Genomic DNA, 20,327 nt, shown 5'->3' on the forward strand with positions numbered 1-20,327 from the left:
AAGAATATTAATGTCCAGCCTTCTTCCTCTTAGTCATATGTAAACACAACTCGGTATCTAGGACAATGATGTCAGATACTGTAAGACACATACAGCAAGTGAGGACATGTTCTCATAAATATCATTACATTCAAACTGGCTGAAAATATGCCAGTCTGTGAGACAAACTGTATGACTGCAGTGAAGATTAATGAGCTAAGAAATCAGACCCAAACAACAGGGCGCTTTTTTTTTCTCTCTTTCCCCACATCCAGCTCACTCCGGTGTTTAGGGCCTCTCACTGAGAGCCACATGGAGCACGTATGATGAGAAAGATTTGTTCTCGCCTGGCTCGACTGTCAGAAACTCCATCCATGTTGTACAAAGCAGAAGAGAACAATAAGTGCTCGTGGAAGTAAGGGTGGGGTAAACTGATATCAGTGGTCTTTGAACTGTGGCAGCCATACTTGTTAAACAGAACTCTAATGCTGCTTTATTTATTGAGCTTTATTGTAAAATCAGAAACATTTCATTGAAAAAAGGTTACATTTTGAATCATTTCTGATTGAGGAAATTTAGATTTGATTTGACTGATTTTTGTTTTAGTTTGGTTTTATTATATACTACTTTGCATGGTTTGGAGGCCTTTTTTATTTTCAAACATAAATAATCTAATTAAAAAATAAATACAAAATATAACAACCCAAGTTTTGTTTTATAATGTAAAATTAGATATAAATACATAAATAAATATTAAATTCTCGAATATTTTAAAATGTATATTAATTTGTTTAGTTACATGACTTTAGAACGTCTCCTGCATATTTCATTTACAGTGTATAATGAAGAATACTAGTGCTACTGTTTTGCGAGTTCTTAATGCTTCGATGAATAAAACAAATGATTAATAAACATTCTGGGTGATGTGTGATTATTCAGTTTTCTTATGAATGATAGTTTAAATGTTAGCGTATAGCATTTGTTTAATCGTGTCGCCTATTTTATGCGTATTTTAATAAGAATGTGTGATAAATATTATATATTTTGATAACCTTGATGCAAAAAAAAGGAACAAAAAGGAAAAACAGATGACATTTACTAATATTTTTTGAAGCCTGGTGTGCTGGACCGTAAAATAAATAAAATATGACTTTTATCTAATACTTTTTTTGTGAATCCGTGTGAGTAAACATTTTCTAGAACTCCCACACAGGGCTGTAAACAGTGCGTAAATACAAACACGGCCACAAATGTTCGAAACAGCCTGTGTGATTACAATAAACACTGACCATTGTATATAAATGATACTAAAAACAACATAATCAAATATTATTTTAATTTCAAGCTATGAAACAAAGTACATTTTTCCTCCTTGCTCAGTAAAATAAGAGGGGGAACTTTTTCATTATAGCTGTGCAGCATAATCTCTGGACCTTTTGTTTTCCTTGGGTTCTCAAATGTTCCTCACCACCACCAGAGCTGGCTAATGGATGCAGATGGAGGAAGTGTTTGACATTATGGACACAGCAGTGCTTGTTTTAGAGGAGCTGGTCATGTGGTCTGCCCTAACAGGCCACACAGTACCCCCTTAATGTGACCCAGACCGCCCAGCCAACTCCAGGGGGCTTCAGGAACTGTCCGCTCTGGGGGGAACTGAGTGTCAGTTTAGCCCCCCAGTGAACACAAGTCAACATGCCTTAATCCCCCTATCACCTAAAGTTACACTTTTGGGTCTGCAATTAGCCAGCCGGCGAAATCTCCCCCACTCCCTACTGGACTTGCTCTTTCCAAACCCTGACATGCAGTTCCGTGCTGGTGCTGCGGCCAGCGTGGAGACTCTGGTGCCGGTTTCCATGGCACAGTGCCGGGCCACATGGTCCCTCATCGTTCACTGTCACCGTGCTGTGGAGGAAGAGATCAAAACCAACATGTGGTGGCAGGAAGTGCCTGACAAGATGAATCACTGTAATTAGCATCAAACTGCCCAGCGCCAGCTCTGATTGGTGGAGGCTTGCTCTTGACAGATTCTGCGAGTGACTGGGGGGGACAAGACGCAACAGAGCAAGATCTGTGACCTTAAGGCCTGAGATGTGGTTGATGCAAGGGAAACCACCACTGAGCCGAGTCTCTGCAGGTCATTTTACACTGAGCTAAGCTGAATGTAAACATTTTCTAAGATGGGGAAATATTTGCTGCATGGAAGCGGGGGTGGGGATGGGTGGGTGGGTACAATGTCCATTATTAACTGGAGCAGAGCAATGCCAACAGGGATGATGGTGCCCTAAATTCCACTCCGCTTGGGCCTGGCTAAATTTCTGCACATTGTTTACCTCCTCTGTGACTTCCTGCTTCATCTTGGAAGAGGAGCACAGGAAAGCCTGATATTCCCCCATCAACCCAAATCTCCTGTACGCCCAAACAAAAAGCAGCATTGTAGCATATTTTTTTCCAGTTTCCTCTGTTCTGCATTTCCAGTTGAGGGTGTGGCGTTGGCATTCCTCAAGGTCAAATCTCTGCATGACTCTGCTCCTCTTAATTTCACTGTCAGGGGTTGGCAGGTGTGGGGGTCGCTCTCATGGGCATGTTATCCATTTTCTGCTGCTGGCAAAAAGATGATCTTGAACCTGAAGTCACAGAATTAATTGCCAAACCCACTAAACACCTTAACTGTTTTACATCCGAGACATACGAAGGACTCATCATCTTACCAACCCCTGAGGCTGGACCCGTTCTCCACACGAGCCAAGTGAGAGGGAGGAAGGGAGGTGAGGAAAGGGATTGGTCCCCGAAAGGTGGGTTTTGTGGCCACGGAGACTTATTAAATATCCTCTCAGATGAGTTTTTGAAAGAAAAGAAGCAGAGTCTGGCCACCCTGTTGGCACAGGACCTTAAATACGCTAACACACATATTAATTTCTGCTAGCAAGGGAACACAGTTGACGATAAACGCATATGCACAGTGAACCTGCCTGCGATGGGGTCTGAATAGAGGGTCGGGATTCAAGTTCACAAAATCAGCAGAGGCCAGCGAAGAGTGAACAAACCGAGGTGGCTGAGGGAGGACAGATTCCATTCTGGGGGTATAGAGAGATGGAAGAAGCGAGGGGCATGAGGTGGTGTTTTGGTGGTGAGGAGGTGGGGGTCTCAGACTCGAGTCCCCCCCTGCCAGGAACAACAAGCAGGGCTTCTCATATTCAAATAAATACCAAGCCAGTGGGGCGCAAGGAGGGGCGTCAGATAAGGAGGAGGCAAGGGGGCAAGAGCCAGACTGGAGGATGGCTGCTCAGCTACACTGAAGCCTATTTAGGATCACGGGCCGGGCCAGGAGGAGCAAAGCAGGCAGTGACAGATTTATAATGAGCGTAGACTCTGCCCTTCCATTTAATACTAGGCTTAAGACGTATTAGAGAGACAAAGGCCGCAGATCCCGCTCAGAGAGAAGAAAGACCTTAATTAATTTGGGGAGATCACGGAGGGCTCCGGGCCCACATCATCGGCTCTTTGTGGCAGGAATGCCAGCTATTTACCGGAGCTCCAATAGGGCTGCGAGGAGAGGCAAGGTGATGACGACTGGGGCCGCCGTGTAACAGATAGGAAAAGGATACTTTTCAAAAGCTAAAAGCTTCCCAGTTTTAAAACAAAGACGGGAGGGAAAAGAGAAGAAGTGATTTTGAAAAGGGATCTGACTCTGAGCGGCCTCCACCCCCCCCCACTCCACCCTTCCTATGTCCTACACTCACATTCCAAACTTATTTTTTTGCTTTCTCATTCTCTCTATGAGAATTTCAGTCGATAACAACTCCAGAAAGCAAACTCAGGATAAAAATGCACGAGAACCACGACTAACTAATGCCTTAATTATCTATAGAATCACTCTTGTACATGTTCTCTGCAGGTCCTCACAATAAACTGTATTTAATAGGAATGTAATAGCAGCTGAATCATAACTGCCTGCTCCCCCCTTTCTCCTGCTCACTGTTGCTTGAGGTGTAGTCGGGCCGCAGAGATTCAAAGCTAGCACATACTGACCAGGCTGCAGAGATCCTGCTGAAGGGCACAGTTGGCAGCTGTCAGGCCTGTCTTCTTTAACTCTGAGAAGACATGTGGAGATAGGATCTTCCTTCCCAAAATAAATAAATAGCACTGGCACACATTTCCCCAGACAACTGCAAAGGGGGGAGGGAGAAAGTCAAAACTGTGCTTTTTTTTCCTTTGTTTCTATTTAATTTTGCATGCTTGGCAGCTTGGACAAACAGAACGGGAAATGAGGATGTCAAACGTCAGAATCTATTAAGCAATGCATGTATTCTGTAGGAAGATTTTTTTTTAAACACCTGTTAAGTTAAGCTGTTCCAAAAACCAATTACCTGCATCCTCTTATTTGCCATGAATATTAACAATAAAGTCTATAGTCTGTTTTTCCAAAGTGTGGGAATATATTCTGGAATTTGCCTGGGACTGAAGGAATCATGATTTTCACCTTTGGTCGGCCATTGAGTTCGTTTCCATTGTGTTTTTACGCTTTTATGATGACCCCAAATACAAAGAAGAACAGGGCTGGACAGGAAAAGCACATTAATATGTCAGCACGGAAATGTGCTCATTTTTTTTCCTTCTTTTTTTAAAACTAAAGCATTCAGTGTAATGTTCCAAGAAAAAGAAAAGAAAAGAAAGAGCCCCCCCAAAAAGACAAATAGATTTTCTACCAATTATAAAACATTCACAATAAATTAATTCACATAAGATACGGAAGGAACACGTCTTATTATACTTTGCATGTTATTAGATTACATTTTATGCAATACTGCTTTGGTGGCATATTTCCATTACTGTGCGCCTTTACGCATGGCTGAAAGGCTATTGGAGGATGCGGTAGCTCTGCTAACATCTGGAACACCGCATGAGCGCAAAATTCCGTCGGTATTTAAGCGCCACATTGCGCCATTGTTAAAATCGTAACAATACGATTTTAAATTTGCGTGCACATAATAACGAGTTTATATCAACGATTTTTCTCATTTATTCTTAATGCCAACAGAACGACTCCACGGGGGAAAGGCTTCAAAATATCCAACTAACCACTCAGTGACAGATCCTAGAAACGGACTTACAAATAGCCCAATGAAAAACAAAATTATGATGGACATAAGAGAAATATTCATCGCTGTGGTCAAATGTTTGGACTTTTTTTTGCAGTGAAAAAAACTCAAAATGCCAGCTCATTTAGGGGAAAAGGGGGAACATTTTTGTTAACCGTACAAGTAAATGGAGGCATTCACAAACTGAAGCAGCCTACAAAATTAGACCATAGCGCTGTAAGAAACTAGAACGTTTCCATCGACTGAAAAGACAAACAACATGTCCCTTTTTAATGTTTTACATGAGAGACTTTAATAATAATAATAATAAATTTCTATCTGATTACTTAACCGAAAAAAGATCGCATTATGATGAGTTATTCCTACAAAGCTTGGGTTATATTATAGCAAAAGAAATGTGTGTTTTTAGTTTAGTTTAGTTTTTTTGTTGGGTTTTTTTTTTTTTTTTTTGGGGGGGGGGGGGGGGGGGATTATTATTATTAGCCCTATTAATAACCATCAGAGTTTCCGGTAGCAAATTATAACATTTACTTGCACTGTTTTTATTGATAAATACATGTATTTCATATTAACTAACACAAAAATCATAAATTAGAGCGTTTTTCTAGAATAAGTTTAATCAACGGCTCGCTTGCTTATATTTATTTTACGGGAGTTGAAAATAAATATATTCTATTTCAGTTAAATTAAGTTCATTTTATTTATGTTTAGAACTTTATTTGCATGAGTTTTCCTTGTCATGATTGTATATGAGGCATGTTTTAGTCTTCCCTCCTGCGTAAAGTGCGCCTCTGTGCGTTCCCTGAGCGTGGACACCCCGGGCCTTCTGCTGTTAGCGGTCAGCGGCGTATTTCCTCTCACTCAGTTCTCTATATGCTGAGATTTTGACCATTATTTAGATAGCACGGAGTTTTATACGTGGAGTCTCCACAGGTCTCAATAGCTTCGGGTAGAATGTGCAAATCATTGTTTTGTTTGTTTGTTGTGTTTTTGTTTGTTTGTTTGTTTGTTTGTTTGTTTTTATAACCAGCGGAAGATGCTATGATTTATTGTCTGTCAAATAATATGAGCGCGTAAATAATAATCTTATCAGGCTGACTGCGGCACAGACAGCCTAATTAAACATCTCCACGACACACAGGTACAAACATCAGAGGAGATGATAAGCTCTTTTAGTTTGAGTGTCTGGGAGAAGCAGAGGGATCGAGCAGAAAGACGCAGAGGAGACAGCGCGCGCCCACATGTCCATGCAGATATCCCGACGACCCAATCACATCTCTGTTTACTAATAACACGAAAATAGCAACCATCGATGCCTTCACGATGGATCTGTGCAATTTAATGAGGCACGGGCAAGAGGTTGTGGTTTGGTGATTTGTCATGTTACCACAAACAGGACATACAGGACCACACAGGCCTCTCCTACTGGAGGAACAGAAGCCAGCGGTTCTCTTGTAGGAGACCATCAGGAAGACCACCGACAACATAAATATGTGCGGTGTGTGAGTGACTGATTGCCCAAACGTGTAGAAGCACTGTCGCTGAGACAGAAGTACAATCACACCATCCTGGAAAATTGTTATCGGAAAACTTTTGCGCGAATATTCTTGTGCGTCAAGACGCACGGCAACTGGCTCAAAGTCTCTCTAGGTTTACCTTCTGTTGGCTTCTGTCACCTTTGGAGGTTAACAACGGCAGATCAGGTAAATAATAGGACCGAAGCAAGTGCAAACATATTTTTAAATTATTAAAAAAAAAAAAACTATGATTTGAATTTAAAGTGGCACTCATCACCAGAGTGGTTTTGATACCCCAAATCATTATTGTCTCTTCATTAACAGAAATAAGAATAGCTTTACACCTTTATGCAGGGTATGCTTACTTGTGCTTACTTTGAAGTAAGCATATCCTGTATTAATGAGAGGAAAAACTGGAGCGCAGTCTAAAGCATGAATGCGTTTTGCGGTGCATTAATTAACCACAATAAAATTTTAAAATAAAGAGTTCCAGGTGAAAATGTCGAATTACTCCGTGTCAGCAGAGCCATCATGCGTAATTAAAATTCAAAGTTCACTTAGCTCTTTCTTACAGAAAAAAATATTAAATTCACGTGTTTTTATTTGTATCAAGAGTACTTTCAAGTCAAACACCAAAGTAAAATGTTTGAATGTCTTTTCAGGAACTTTCAAATCACCAAATCCAAGAATGGCCTTTAATTTCCACAACGAGCCTACAATTATAAATTCATTCAGATGCTTTGTTACAGCACTTAGTCCCTAATTTGGCCTCGGTAGAAAATATCGTTTCCTTCATGGACTTTTCAGTAAAAAATGACTCCGGGTTGAGTAAAAGTGATTTTATCCTCAGAGATCAACAGCACCTTACCTGATGTCACATATTCCTGTTCTGCATCCATCAGCCAGTGGGCCGAGAAATGCTGTTCGGGCCTGCATCCTCTAATCAGTGAGAGCTGTTTGCCGGAGCTGTTTACATACTTTGCTCACTTTGTCTAGATGTCAGCTTTGCACCATATGAGCTAAACTCTTCGTGACAGAGTCTGCAGACTCTATCAGAGAGTACAGAGTAAAAAGGCCCAAAGAGTCCAAACACAAAGCTCCGTTTAACTCAATAAAAACGCGTAAAGCCGCTTAAAATCAACACAAAACAAAGGGAAAACTATTAAACTCTGGTCAGCCTGGCTGCCTTTTTATGATCATCAGCGTTAAAATCTTGTTTTGTTGTTGTTAACATAAAGTTTGCAGGTATTTTTATTTTTTTCCACGATGCAAAAATGAGTTTATCTCTTTCTCACAGGCAAAATAAAAATCCCAATTTCCGTCGCCCTGAAGCTTCAAATTCAGCATTTTATTCACTCAAGCAAGAGTTTGCTATGCCTTTATTTTGGGTTGCTGGTCTGAATATTCCCGTATTGGGCGAATTAATTATTATTATTATTATTATTATTATTATTATTATTATTATTATTATTATTATTATTATTATTATTATTATTATTATTATTATTATTATTATTATCTTCAGGCTCACATTTTACTGAGTCCACTGTGCCTCGGCTGAGCGAATTCCGACACAGTCTCTTCCCATTTCGCTGAGCTCCTGTATTTTGTCTGTTATCACCTAACTATTTACAAAGGAGGCTTCCGACTTGGCAATGATGAAGTGAGCCGGTATCGATGGCATCATATCAGATTTTAAAAACAAAAAACTGCCGGGAGGAATACATCATGTGGGTGATGGTTTACAATATTTTGACAGCGATCAATGCAAAATAAATCAACCAATTCGATTTCTATCTATCTATCTATCTATCTATCTATCTATCTATCTATCTATCTATCTATCTATCTATCTATCTATCTATCTATCTATCTATCTATCTAGGAGGGGTTTATTTATGCTCCCTGCCTCCCATGGAGAAACATCCAAAACAAATAGGCCTAATCCTCTAACTGCTTTATCCCATTAGAACCCCGCTGCTGCTTTCGCGCTTAATTCACTGACTCCAGTGTAAATTAAACTCTATCCGGTCGCTATCGCACCAGCTTCCAGCAAAACACATCTTGAGTCGCTGCACATTAAAGTTGAACCTCGATAAGCTGAGAACCAACAAAGCGAGACTGAAGGCGGGAGGTGGAGAGGTCAAGTCCAACTCCAGCCTGAAATGCCACGTGTGTATGCTTCTCATTTTTACTGACTGCAAGGGTGCTGTTTCTGCGAGTCTGTGTCGTGTATATCCAGGTGTGTCTGACACGAAACTAATTGAATGTGATGGCTTTTGGGGAAAAATGTGTGCACACAGGGGCTGGACACTCCTCAAAAGTCAAAAGTGCATCTGCATTCTGACTGGTTTCCATCTCTGCGCCTCTCAGATAAATAATTGCTTGGATTAAAACATATTCTCGTTATATTCTGCTTTTTTCTTCTTTCTTTCTTTTCTTTTCTTTTCTTTTCTTTTTTTTTTTTTTTTTTTTTTGACTCACTAAACGTTCAAAGCATCTGAGAAAGAAGTCAGATGTGTGGGTTACTTGATATTTATTTTTGTCTCCATATTTCTTTTTTTAAAGAAAACTGCATTTTGGATCTGAACCCTCGCACAAAGCACTCATCAGATTTGGAGCTGTTATTGCTCCTCGTGCTCCACGCAAACTCTCGAGAAATCTAAGTATGCGCACGCCGGCACATACGCGTAATTTACTGGAAAAGTGGCGCTCTTTAAAGACGGGACACTGCGGTGACGTTGGAGTCGAATCCAAATGACTGACAAGGTCTTATTGAAATAAAACATCGAGTGTAGAGCGCGCACACTTTTTTTTCCTACAGTGATGCAGGGGAGGCGTGGATCTCGCTCACTTTTGACATTCTCGCAGCAGTAGTAGCTTCTCCTCAAGGCAGGACTCAGATGACACCACCCCGCCAGCGATCGGAGGAGAAACTCCGCTCTCTCGCTTCTAAGCGGATGAACTATGCTTTGACACCAGGACGCGTTTAGGGGTTCGTCACGCAAATCGGAGCATCGCCAGGCTTTTTGGCGTCTTCACTGTAATCGTGGGAAAACCTTCATAAGAACCCACGGAGAGCCAGTGGCGGAATGTGAGAAACCACCCCCAAATTTTAGCGCATGTTCCTCTCCGTTGTGCACAGCCTTCTCCTGCTTTCTGCGCGGTTGGAAAGCGGGGGAAAAGGAGGAGGAGGGACGGCTTTTAACGACTCGATCTCTTGCCTATGGACGACGGCGGTCCCCTCTCTCCAAAGGCAAATGCTTTCAGTATTGCCTCTCTGATTTCGGCTGCAGAGCAAACAGGAAACGCAGCGTTTGAAAAACACGGCACCGGCCTCGACAAGCCAGACCTGCATAACCACAGTTCCTTTAAAATGCACTACAGCACTGTCACCCGGGAAATGGAAGGTAATTGTGTTTGCTGATGTAGCATGTGTACGTCTCACCCGAAATTCTCCCCCTAGCAACTTTGGGTTTGCCTGATTCTCCGACGTTTTTGAAATGCGCAAAACCGCGCATGAGTGCGTTGTTTTGGAAAGTATGGAAGGAAATTACAGTTTGTTTTCTTTTTTAAGTGTCACAGAGTTGAGCCACTGTGAAAAAAAAATTCTGCAGATTTTAATCGCCGTGTTCACCATCACTGAGGAGAAGTCTGGAAACAAAACAGTCAGAATGTGGGTAGCGTGGGGGGGGGGGGGGGGGGGGGGTTCAAACGTGCCAAAATCCCAAAGTGGTGTACCAAGAAACAACTTTAATTCGTGGACAGAATCACATACATTCAGCATGAAGCCAAGAGGAGGAGGGTTTACACGGGCGCCCCGTGCGTAATGGTAAAAACAGACTATAATAATCATACCCAGCTTGGAGGGGGGTGGGGGGCTGTATATCCATCCCATGCGTCTATTTGTCCATCAGGAGAGGGCTGCAGTCACCTGCTGCCTGTTTGTTTGTTCATGCAAATCAATGTGTGTTTACCTTGTAGAGCGTTTGCACTCCCCTCTGCCTGGCACATCCTCCATTGTTTGTTAACGGGGGTGATGTGGGCGATATCCTTATCCAAAAGTTAAATGGGTGCCGGAAAAGCCATTAAAAAGGGGCGCACTTCTCTGTCAATCAGTCTGGTTGCAAGGCGAAGAAAAGGCACATTACCTGCAGTTCCTTATCTAAATAGAAATAAGAACCGGTTTTATCGCAAAGGGGAGGCCCTCTGCGTCAGATAAGAGAGGAGACTGGTGTGCAGTGTTAACACACTGCAGCAGCGCACAACAGAGGCCGCTCACAGCGCGATCGATCACGAGCGAAAACCAATTCATGCGCACTCCGAGTTAGTTTCCTCGAATAGTTCGGAGATTCTACGGGACCCGCACCGCTTTTTGGGGAAAACTTTTCTTTTCTTTGCTTTTCGGAGGTCTCCTATTTTAGATCAGGCAGCCCGTAGTATGCTGGCAGTGGATGAAACCTCAGGGACTGCCGAACAGCCGAGACGGAAACTTTTTAAACCGAAACGAGTGCGTTCGTGCTTGACGCTTTCCTCTGGGGATCGCTGAATCCTGCTTCTGTTTTTCACTCTGTGTTATAATCGACTTGAAGTGAAAGGCATATTTAGTAAAATCTAGTTTTCTGGGATGATTTCAGCCATATCCAGTCCGTGGCTGACGCAGCTGTCCCATTTTTGCGATGTTGCAGCCTTCACGACGAGCAGCCTGAGCAGCCTCAACACGCCGGGGGGCTACCACCTCTCTCCCTCCCCCGGGGACCCCTACAGTCAGCATGAGTCCCATTTCGAGCCCTGCCCGGCCGCCCAACACAACTACAACTATCCGGGATCCAACCAGGGCCAGGCCCCGTCGAACGACAACGGGACCGCCAATTGCTCCTCATCGTCCTCAAACTCTACGCCGAACAGCAAAACTATAGTGAAGAAGAACCCGAAAGTTGCCAACATTAACGTTCAGTTGGAGATGAAAGCTTTATGGGATGAATTTAACCAGCTAGGCACGGAGATGATCGTCACCAAGGCCGGCAGGTGAGTACCCATTACACACAGGCCAGAGGCGCTGGAGTTATTTTTCTCCTCATGCAGACTCGAAAAATAATATAGGACAGAATACTTTAATATATACTGAAACATCTGAGCAAAGAACCAAACCGGGAAAGGATAAGCAACTATTTTTTCTGCGAATGTCTGTGCAGATTAGCAACTGTAAGTATAGACTAGAAAATAAAGTTATATAATGTAATAAAAACAATTTCATTAAGAAAATACTCCATATTTTTTCACTCTTGCTATTTAGTCATATATATATAATTTCCTACTTTAAATAACGTCATGGGCTCAGGCAGCTGACGCAAAACATCACTTTGTGCCATGCACATGAAGGCCTGTGATGTTTTTTAAATAATATTCAGCGGACTTTTCACACGTCTCTGTCCATCAAATCATACTGCTTTAGAAAATGTATTTTTTTTCTCGCTTCGGTTTTTTAAAACAAACAACACGTTTTAAGCTTCTGGAGATGTTTCAAAAACAAGGTCAAATACAAGGAGGCTTGTATTTGTGTGTGTGTGTGTGTGTGTGTGTGTGCCGGCTGTAAACACCATCATCCAGTTGCGTTTTATAGATCTAATAAGGATAAGTGTGACTCTCCTGGGCTTCTTCGCCCTCATCCTGCCCCAATTTTACGCACTGCTGTTATAAAAAAAAAACATTGTGGTCGTAAAATTTATGAGTCTTTACATGTAGGATCAGATCCTACAAGCCGATTACAGTGGTTTCTTTTCTTTTCTTCTCTTTTTTTCTTCGATTTCAAAATTATGGAAGCGCCGCTCCACGCGCTCAGTTTTGGTTGCATTTAATGGACTAAAATCTATTGGATTTGGTTATTAATAAAACACAATATGATCATTTATTGAAATGTGCTGAAAAAACACGTCATTCTTCTTGTCTCTTTAGGCAAAACACATTTCTCCTGACCTCTGACCCCTAGGAAGAGCCGATAGTGTTCCACATTAACATTCATCGTGCTAACCATGCTTCCTATTTTATTTTAAAAAACACATCTATGTAAAGTGGCATGACATAATTGCTCAAATCCTAAAAGTGTGGGTTGAGTTTCCACGCCGTGCACTGCGTGACAGGAGAAAGGAGATCTGCAGCACAGCACTTTAAAAGCTCCTTCAGCCTCACCTAGCCACAACACTGACGTTAATTGAGCGTTGATTTTAGGATCCCTTTCACTGTCTCGGCGGATTACTCAACTTTCGGCTCATGTTCTTGGAGGATATGGATCTCTCTTACATAGTAACCCGTGTAGTGCATGGGGAGAAAACAAGCGCCACAGTGCAGGGGGCAGAGCGTAGACTAAAACGCAGAGCAAAACACACAAAAGGGATTCGGCCTATTTTCTGCTGTCAACTGAGAAAATGATTGTTAAGAAAATAACATAATCAGTGGATCAGTATGCAGGAGTGTTCTTGTTGTTGCTTGCAGATTCAATTTATATATACATATATTTATTTATTTATTTATTTTTCCTATAGTCAAGATGATGGAAAGTTCAAAAACTCTAAACCGTACTCTGTAAAAAGCACGTGACGCTTATGAGCACGTGTGTATTCACATGTGATTAGATCTTCATGTTTCTGGAATTCATCAAAAAACCAGGAGAGAAGTTACAGCCAGAAGTTACAACAGCGCAGCTAAATGGCAACAAACGCAAAGTTCCGTTGAGATGAGGGAGACTTTTTATCCGGTTACGCACGGGCTAAATCACGTCATTTCCAAGAGCTTAAAAACCTTGTTGTAGCCTCGAGCTCGGGCAAAAATAAGCTCGAGCAACATTTCTTTCTGCAAACTGCACACTTTAAAAAAAAAACACACACACACACTTGTTCATAATCATTTGTTTTCTTACACTAACTCACCGTCCACACACACACACATTGATGATTGGTTTTAGAAAAATAGCGCGTAAAGCATTAAAAGCCGCTTTAAAGCTGCTGCTTTTTAACAGTCGCCCCGTGTTTTTCTTCCTCTGTCAGGAGAATGTTTCCAACTTTCCAAGTGAAAATATTTGGGATGGATCCCATGGCAGACTACATGCTCCTGATGGACTTCCTGCCTGTAGATGACAAACGTTACAGGTAACTTTTCATGTGTCTTCAGACAAGTAAAACACCGCTTTCAGTCAGGGCGGGACAGGAAAACATTGTGCTTGTCTTGGTTTTTTAAGACCCACCCTGGGGTACCGAGCAAAATGAACATAAAAACTTGGAAAACACAACTTAAGAACTTAACAATGAGACACATCCTTTTCAACAATTATCCACGTTATACTGCAAACATGTTGGTGACTAAATACTGACATTAACGATCAATTAAGTGTCTTATTTTTCCCTTTATCTTAAAGCGTTTGGTAGCGTTATGTAGCGTCGTTACTCTTCATACACGCCAACACATGCATAGACACTTTGCATGCCTAAGCGAGCAACTTCTAACCTTGGGTCTTAATTTCCTTTTATGGCCCTCATAGGTATGCTTTCCACAGCTCGTCGTGGCTGGTGGCAGGCAAAGCTGATCCCGCCACACCGGGCAGGGTCCATTACCACCCAGACTCTCCGGCCAAAGGCGCACAGTGGATGAAGCAGATCGTCTCATTTGATAAACTAAAGTTAACTAACAACCTTCTGGATGACAACGGACATGTGAGTACAAAACTGGAATTAAATGAGTGCTCAAGAGGCCCAAGCTTGGCCAGAAAAATCACACAGCGAGCGGGTACTTTGTCCTCATGAGTTCTCGTTAAATGATAAAGTGTTCTTCCCCCTAAGAAAATCATTTAAGAAAAATATAAAACCATTTATTTGATTACAGTGATAGTATAGATGATGGCCTGTTTGATTAATTAGAGAGCATAATTTAACATAAAATCACATTTCCACATTAAGCGGTCAAAATACAAAAAAATCAAAAGAATTGTTGTATTTATGTATTTATTTTAAATCCCGGTAATAATAATAATAATAATAATAATAATAATAATAATAATAATAATAATAATAATAATAATACAGAGAGATACATTTTCTTCCCCTAAAACTGATCGATATAAGTTATTTTGTAGTAGTTAAAAAAACGATATTTTCTCTAAAACTTTGATTTTGCCAAACGCTTATTTTCTGTCCTCAAACACGGCACCGCACACGAGGCTTTCCTCCAAAAATCCCTGAAAGGAAGTTGAGTATTTCACCACTGGAAATCATTTCAAACCCTTCCACCACCCTTCCTTGTCTTTGCATTAGATGTAAAATCAGGAGAGTTTGGGGGACTTAAGCAAATACTGAAAAACAATGATCTGTAACAGATCGAGTGTCCCGAGGATTCACCAGAAAGTTAGTTTTCTTCTGTTATTGCCTAATCGGTGTTTAAATGAGAGTCATCCACATGATATATTCTCAGTCGGCCCTTAAATATTTACAATATTACTGTTTAGCTAGAACTGTATCTGCATGCCAACGGATTTTAAGGGGAGACCCAGGCTCCCTCGGGGTATTGTGTTATTTAGATTACCAAATTTGCTCATACAATCGTGGAGATGGCCGACGCGGTAAAAACGTTTCATAGATCGAACCCGGGTCTCATTTGGTCTTGACCACGTTTTACCTTATTCCAGTGCAATTTAAATTAACATTGTCGATTATTTATTTAATTATTCATTAAATCTCTCGTCAGTGATCATTTTCAATCGCATGTTTTGTTTTGGGTTTTTTCTGAAGCATGCGATCAAAGATGATCTTTTTGTACACTTTAAGTCGACGGTCCTTGAGCAGGCTTGCTTTGCTTTTTTTTACAGATCATTCTGAACTCCATGCACCGCTACCAGCCCAGGTTTCATGTGGTTTATGTGGATCCCCGGAAGGACAGCGAGAAATACGCAGAGGAGAATTACAAAACCTTTGTTTTTGAGGAAACCCGCTTCACAGCGGTCACAGCGTACCAGAACCACAGGGTAAGCGACTTTTATGACCCTCCATCTAAATTCAAATACGGTCTGTCGTGCAAGAGAAGCCAGCAACTAAACGCACACAGAAACCGTGTGTTGTTCAAACATGATGCGCGCAGTGCAGTTATGGCATGAATAACGTATCAGCACAGAGAGGTAATGTAAGCGTGTTACGTTAAACCGAATTCAGTAACTAAAGACTTTAAAATGTGTGTTTTTAACTACTGTTTAATCGAGGCTGTCTTATGCGTTTGCGTAAAAAAATAAAAAATAATTCCGCTTTTTTCGCCCAAATGTTGCCTCTGCTCTGTGAGCTCAGCTTGCACCCCATCCCCGCGTGCTCCCTACTCTGTTTTCCATCAGTCCCCGTGTCTGTTTAGATTCAAACATCAGTGCGCTCATCGCTTATTTGGAGCGACTCATAACGACGATAGAAGGAACCTGGCTTCAGTTTTCCTTTCAGCTATTTACACTGAATCCAAGTGTGTGGGAGCCGCTGCGTGACGGTGATTAATAGACCCGTTAGCTCACGGAGATAGGACACGGACTAAAAACAAGCCGCTTCTGTTTTGATGCTGAATGTTTATGGCAAATGGTAAATAAATTACTTTTACGCACGAAGGCGCTCTGCGTCTTTTCGTAAGGATTCTTACTTCCATATAAAATGTAAATTGAGCTAAAATAAAAAAAAATGCACATACATTTAACATGAAATATAATAAAATTATATGATGATGATCATTATGATAAGAAAGCTATTAAAGTGATATTAAAAATAATAACTGACTCTTTTCTTACCCCACATACAAACCTGTCTGTATATGACATTATATGGGTGTAAATGCTATAGAAGAGCACAATTACATACAACAATAATAATAATAAAAGTAATGATAATAATAAATGAAATATACATGATACTGTAGCCATCAAACCTGCATTTAAGACAGCTGTGTGTGTTATTATGACAGAGTGTTCTGTGTATTACACCTGACTTTCGCTGCTATCCTTTCTAATAAGTAAATGCTGTGATGTAAGCGGGAAAGGCGTTGTGTTTAGCGTTATGACTGATTTTATGCTGCCCTTTACTTTCAGATCACACAGCTGAAGATAGCCAGTAACCCCTTTGCAAAGGGCTTCAGGGACTGTGACCCAGAGGACTGGTGAGCTTTCCAATGAAATATATTAGGCCACCATTTTATTGGCATGTTTCCACATGATTGTAAAAAAAATTGCACTGCAGAGCAGGCCAGGGCCAGAAAGCTTTTGCAAAATAGTTTAGTTGCTTGTTTAATGTCTCACATGGGGCAGATGGGGTGGAACTTGCCACAGGAAAGAACACAAGGTGATGTAAATTTCAGAAATTACTGGATATTGTTTGAAGCTCAGCCAAGTGTGATTTTCTGTCACTAACAGATCATCAGACACTGGCATTAGAGACAAGGTAGCAAAACTCCACCCAAATACTTTACTCAGACAACTTCAACAAATGGAAATACTGCTTCCATGTCTGGAAATGACTCAGATCACTTCATTTTTTAAAACCAGCAATGAGAAATTGCACAGAACTATAGAGGATTGTTTTTATTATTTAACTAAAACATAATCTGAGTAATGTACGGCTGTTCCACATTTGTATTCTGTGTACATTTCATCCACGAGATTAAAATGTGGATCATTTTAATACATAATAAAGAAACTGTGCCTTTGACATTCATTAAATGAGTAACTGAATCCACTCTCCCTGCTCCAGGCCCAGGAATCACAGACCAGGCTCTCTGCCAATAATGAGTGCCTTTGCCAGAACAAGAAACCCAATGTCATCTCCCCCTCAGCAGAACGGCACAGAGAAAGGTCTGCAGCTCGCTCTTTGTTTCATTTCAAAACTCACGCCTGCTATCAAACATGAAATATAGTCCTGAAAATTCATTCAGCATTTCTAAATAACATCTTTTATTTCAGCTGTCAGTATACTTCACTTCTTCTTTCATTTTCTTTTTTTTTCTTTCCCCACCTTATCCTTAACAGAAGCCCAGTGATGCATTTGCAGCATCAGGCCAGTGATGGCTTTTAATTAAACATCAAATATCAGCCAGTCAATGTCATCCACTGCAAACATAATAGGGGTTCTTATGTGGTTTTATAACAGACCGCAGCGTCATACCGCAGTAAAGCAGGCAATGGAAATTAGATTTCTTTGACATGACGATGACTGACGTATCTATTAGTTCTATAATAAGAATTAAATCAATTAAATGTTTATAAAAGTGGGAGCTTCCTATTAGCTTTAAATGGTACATTTCATCTGAGAGAAATATAAGCTGGGAAGCTGCTGTCTGGAATTTATTCTGCAACATTTCGACTGAAATGCAGAATTTTTTATTTAAACAATAATGTGACAGACTTCTGTGTACACTTCATAGTTACCTAAACATTGCTTACACTTGTAAAAAATGCACTTATTTATTAAGCATTATATGCAATCTCTTAACACCTACAAGTCAAAAACACTGAGTATTCAAAAACTTGTACCTGCAGTAATTTATTGTGCTTTTCAGTGCAGAAACTATGAAAATATTGTTAGTGGTGGGTATTTGCATGTTGGCTGACTGTTCTTGTCTCCTTACCTTCACAGAAGACAGTAGGCGGGAATATGAGCGAGACCCCAGCGGCACGCCTATACACGCAGACCCAGCTCACCAGCTGATGTCCCGGGTCCTCAGCCCCGCCCTGCCCGTCCCAGGAGGCCTGCACGCCGTCCCGATCACAAGCGGCCGGCCCAGCCCTCCCCACGACCTTCGGCCAGATCCCCACCCTCTACCCCCGGACACCCTGCACCACCACCCCTACAAGTACCCCACCACCTATGAACACTACCTGGGAGCCAAGACCAGGCCGTCACCCTACCCTTTACCTAGTATCAGAGGACACACATACCATCACCACATGAACCCTGCCACAACTAACATGTATTCAGCCACCAGCGGCCCCTCTAACTATGACTATGGGCCCAGATAATGACTGCTGTCCACCAGGGCTAACAGCAAGCAGCACTGTGGGAATGGAAACAGACAGGAAACACAATCCTGCCTGTCGATGGCTTAAGCAACCTGCAGGGTGCAATCACGGGCTGAAACTCCTTTCTGCTGGATAAACCCTGCTGTATTTATTTAAAGGAAATGCATCTTTGCGTCAACAATGGGCATCTGTTCTAGGCCCCTGAAGAGGTCTGCTTTGACCTTTGAACTGAAAATGGCAATAGGTCTACATCAGGCCACCTCCTACCTGAGCAGTGCAGACATTGAGCCAGCAAAGTGAGGACAGAGGAGAGACCTCAACTTAACACAGACTTTCATCACAGACTGGAATTGATTTTTTTTTTTTGTGTGTTGGATGCACTTTTTGATTTGCCTTGTTTTTATTGCTTTCAAAAAAGCCATATGTTATATAGTCCATCAGCCTTTCTAGGTAGACGAGACGTTTGCATGTCATCAGAGAGAGAGGGTGTGCCGAAACACATTGAAATGTTTTTGTTTGAGGAAAAAAAAAACAAGAAAAAAACGTCAAGATTTGATTTTTGAAACACTCTTGAGCCGCTCTGAGAAGCTTGTACCATGGCACTGACTTGCAGCAATTCAAAGTAAATAAATGAAGCAGAATGACTGTTCTGTATCTATAAAATAAACATTAAATTCTTGTAATTCATAAAAACAGAGGTATTTGTGCCAGTCTTCCACTCACATGCTGAAGAGGGTTTCCTCTCTATCAGCATTGTTCAAGTTTCTCCAACCGGATTTGCCCTGTTGAAATAGGCCGCGGTGTCCCCTGCTGCTGTTTCAGTCACTGGCAGGCATGACTTGGAAGCTGTGTAAACATAAGAGCCCTTTATAGTTCAAAATGTTAAAATCTGCACCTGGATTCATAAAAACACACACTCATACACAAATGCATTCATCAACCACACATCTTATATCCTCAAGTAGAGTAAATCGGCTCTGTTCACATTACTGCAGTTTAGTAGTTTAATGCATTAAATTTATTGCAAGGCGGCAGTAAAAGTCTTTAAAATTAAAACCTTTTGGTACTATTGATACAACAAGATACAAATTGCATATGTATGACTCATAGACAATGAATTTTGAATGTCATGCTATTACTATACTTATGAAGTAATTTTCATGTTTTCAGGCACTTACTTATCAAAACATAGAAAATAAATTGTATGGGGCGCAAACAGGCCAAAACAAAAAACAAAACCCCCACATTTGTCGTTTTCCCGTCAAAAGGATATCATTGCTCATATATAATAGGACAGTGGGGCGATATTTTGAGAATGTGACCCTCCTCTTATCTGTGCGGTCATTTCCATCTCCTATTTGAAGCCCTCTGAGGAATGCTTTGTTGTCAAGGTTAATCTGTCTGAAATGGGGGAAATTCTGCTTTGGGATTTGTGCCTGTCACGATACAAAAGGAAACGTAAACTAATGATTCATTTCAATAATGTATTTTTTTCTCTCTCTCGAAGCCGGCCGTCATTTAGCAGAGGGGGATGCCCGAGGGCGCCTGGCCTGACTGTTTAATGGCTTGTAAAGGTGACAGAGGTTAAATAATGTTTCCACTCATTTAAACGCTAATTAGATGTATAATTGTTTTCGCTTGTTTGGGTGGGGACTAAAGTTTAAAGTTATTGCGTTTGCAACAAAGGTTTATACACAGGCCGCGCCAGCA

The 20,327-nt window shown here is 41.2% G+C and overlaps 1 protein-coding gene and 1 long non-coding RNA gene across 3 annotated transcripts; one reads left to right on the plus strand and one right to left on the minus strand.

Annotated features, from left to right (window-relative positions):
* Positions 1–1,298: 1,298 nt before the first annotated feature.
* On the minus strand, positions 1,299–11,226 carry LOC309719672. Its single transcript, XR_014280287.1, has 3 exons — positions 10,573–11,226; positions 4,009–4,145; positions 1,299–1,881 (listed from the first exon to the last, which is right to left on the minus strand). It is a non-coding gene; the product is annotated as an uncharacterized lncRNA (long non-coding RNA).
* Positions 7,556–19,310, plus strand: tbx1 (T-box transcription factor 1). 2 transcript variants are annotated; one of them, XM_082555965.1, is made up of 8 exons: positions 7,556–10,005; positions 11,233–11,623; positions 13,639–13,740; positions 14,130–14,301; positions 15,450–15,605; positions 16,695–16,762; positions 17,353–17,453; positions 18,235–19,310. In XM_082555965.1, exons 1-8 carry the CDS (start codon positions 9,822–9,824, stop codon positions 18,615–18,617), a joined length of 1,557 nt encoding a protein of 518 aa, XP_082412091.1. In that variant the 5' UTR covers positions 7,556–9,821; the 3' UTR covers positions 18,618–19,310. The 2 variants fall into 2 exon arrangements, with proteins under 2 accessions (XP_082412091.1, XP_082412092.1); XM_082555966.1 differs by having other exon boundaries at positions 7,559–10,005; positions 11,284–11,623.
* Positions 19,311–20,327: the final 1,017 nt, after the last annotated feature.

Source organism: Aulonocara stuartgranti (assembly GCF_965226115.1).
Source record: "Aulonocara stuartgranti genome assembly, chromosome: 12".
Classification (NCBI taxonomy): Eukaryota; Metazoa; Chordata; class Actinopteri; order Cichliformes; family Cichlidae; genus Aulonocara; species Aulonocara stuartgranti.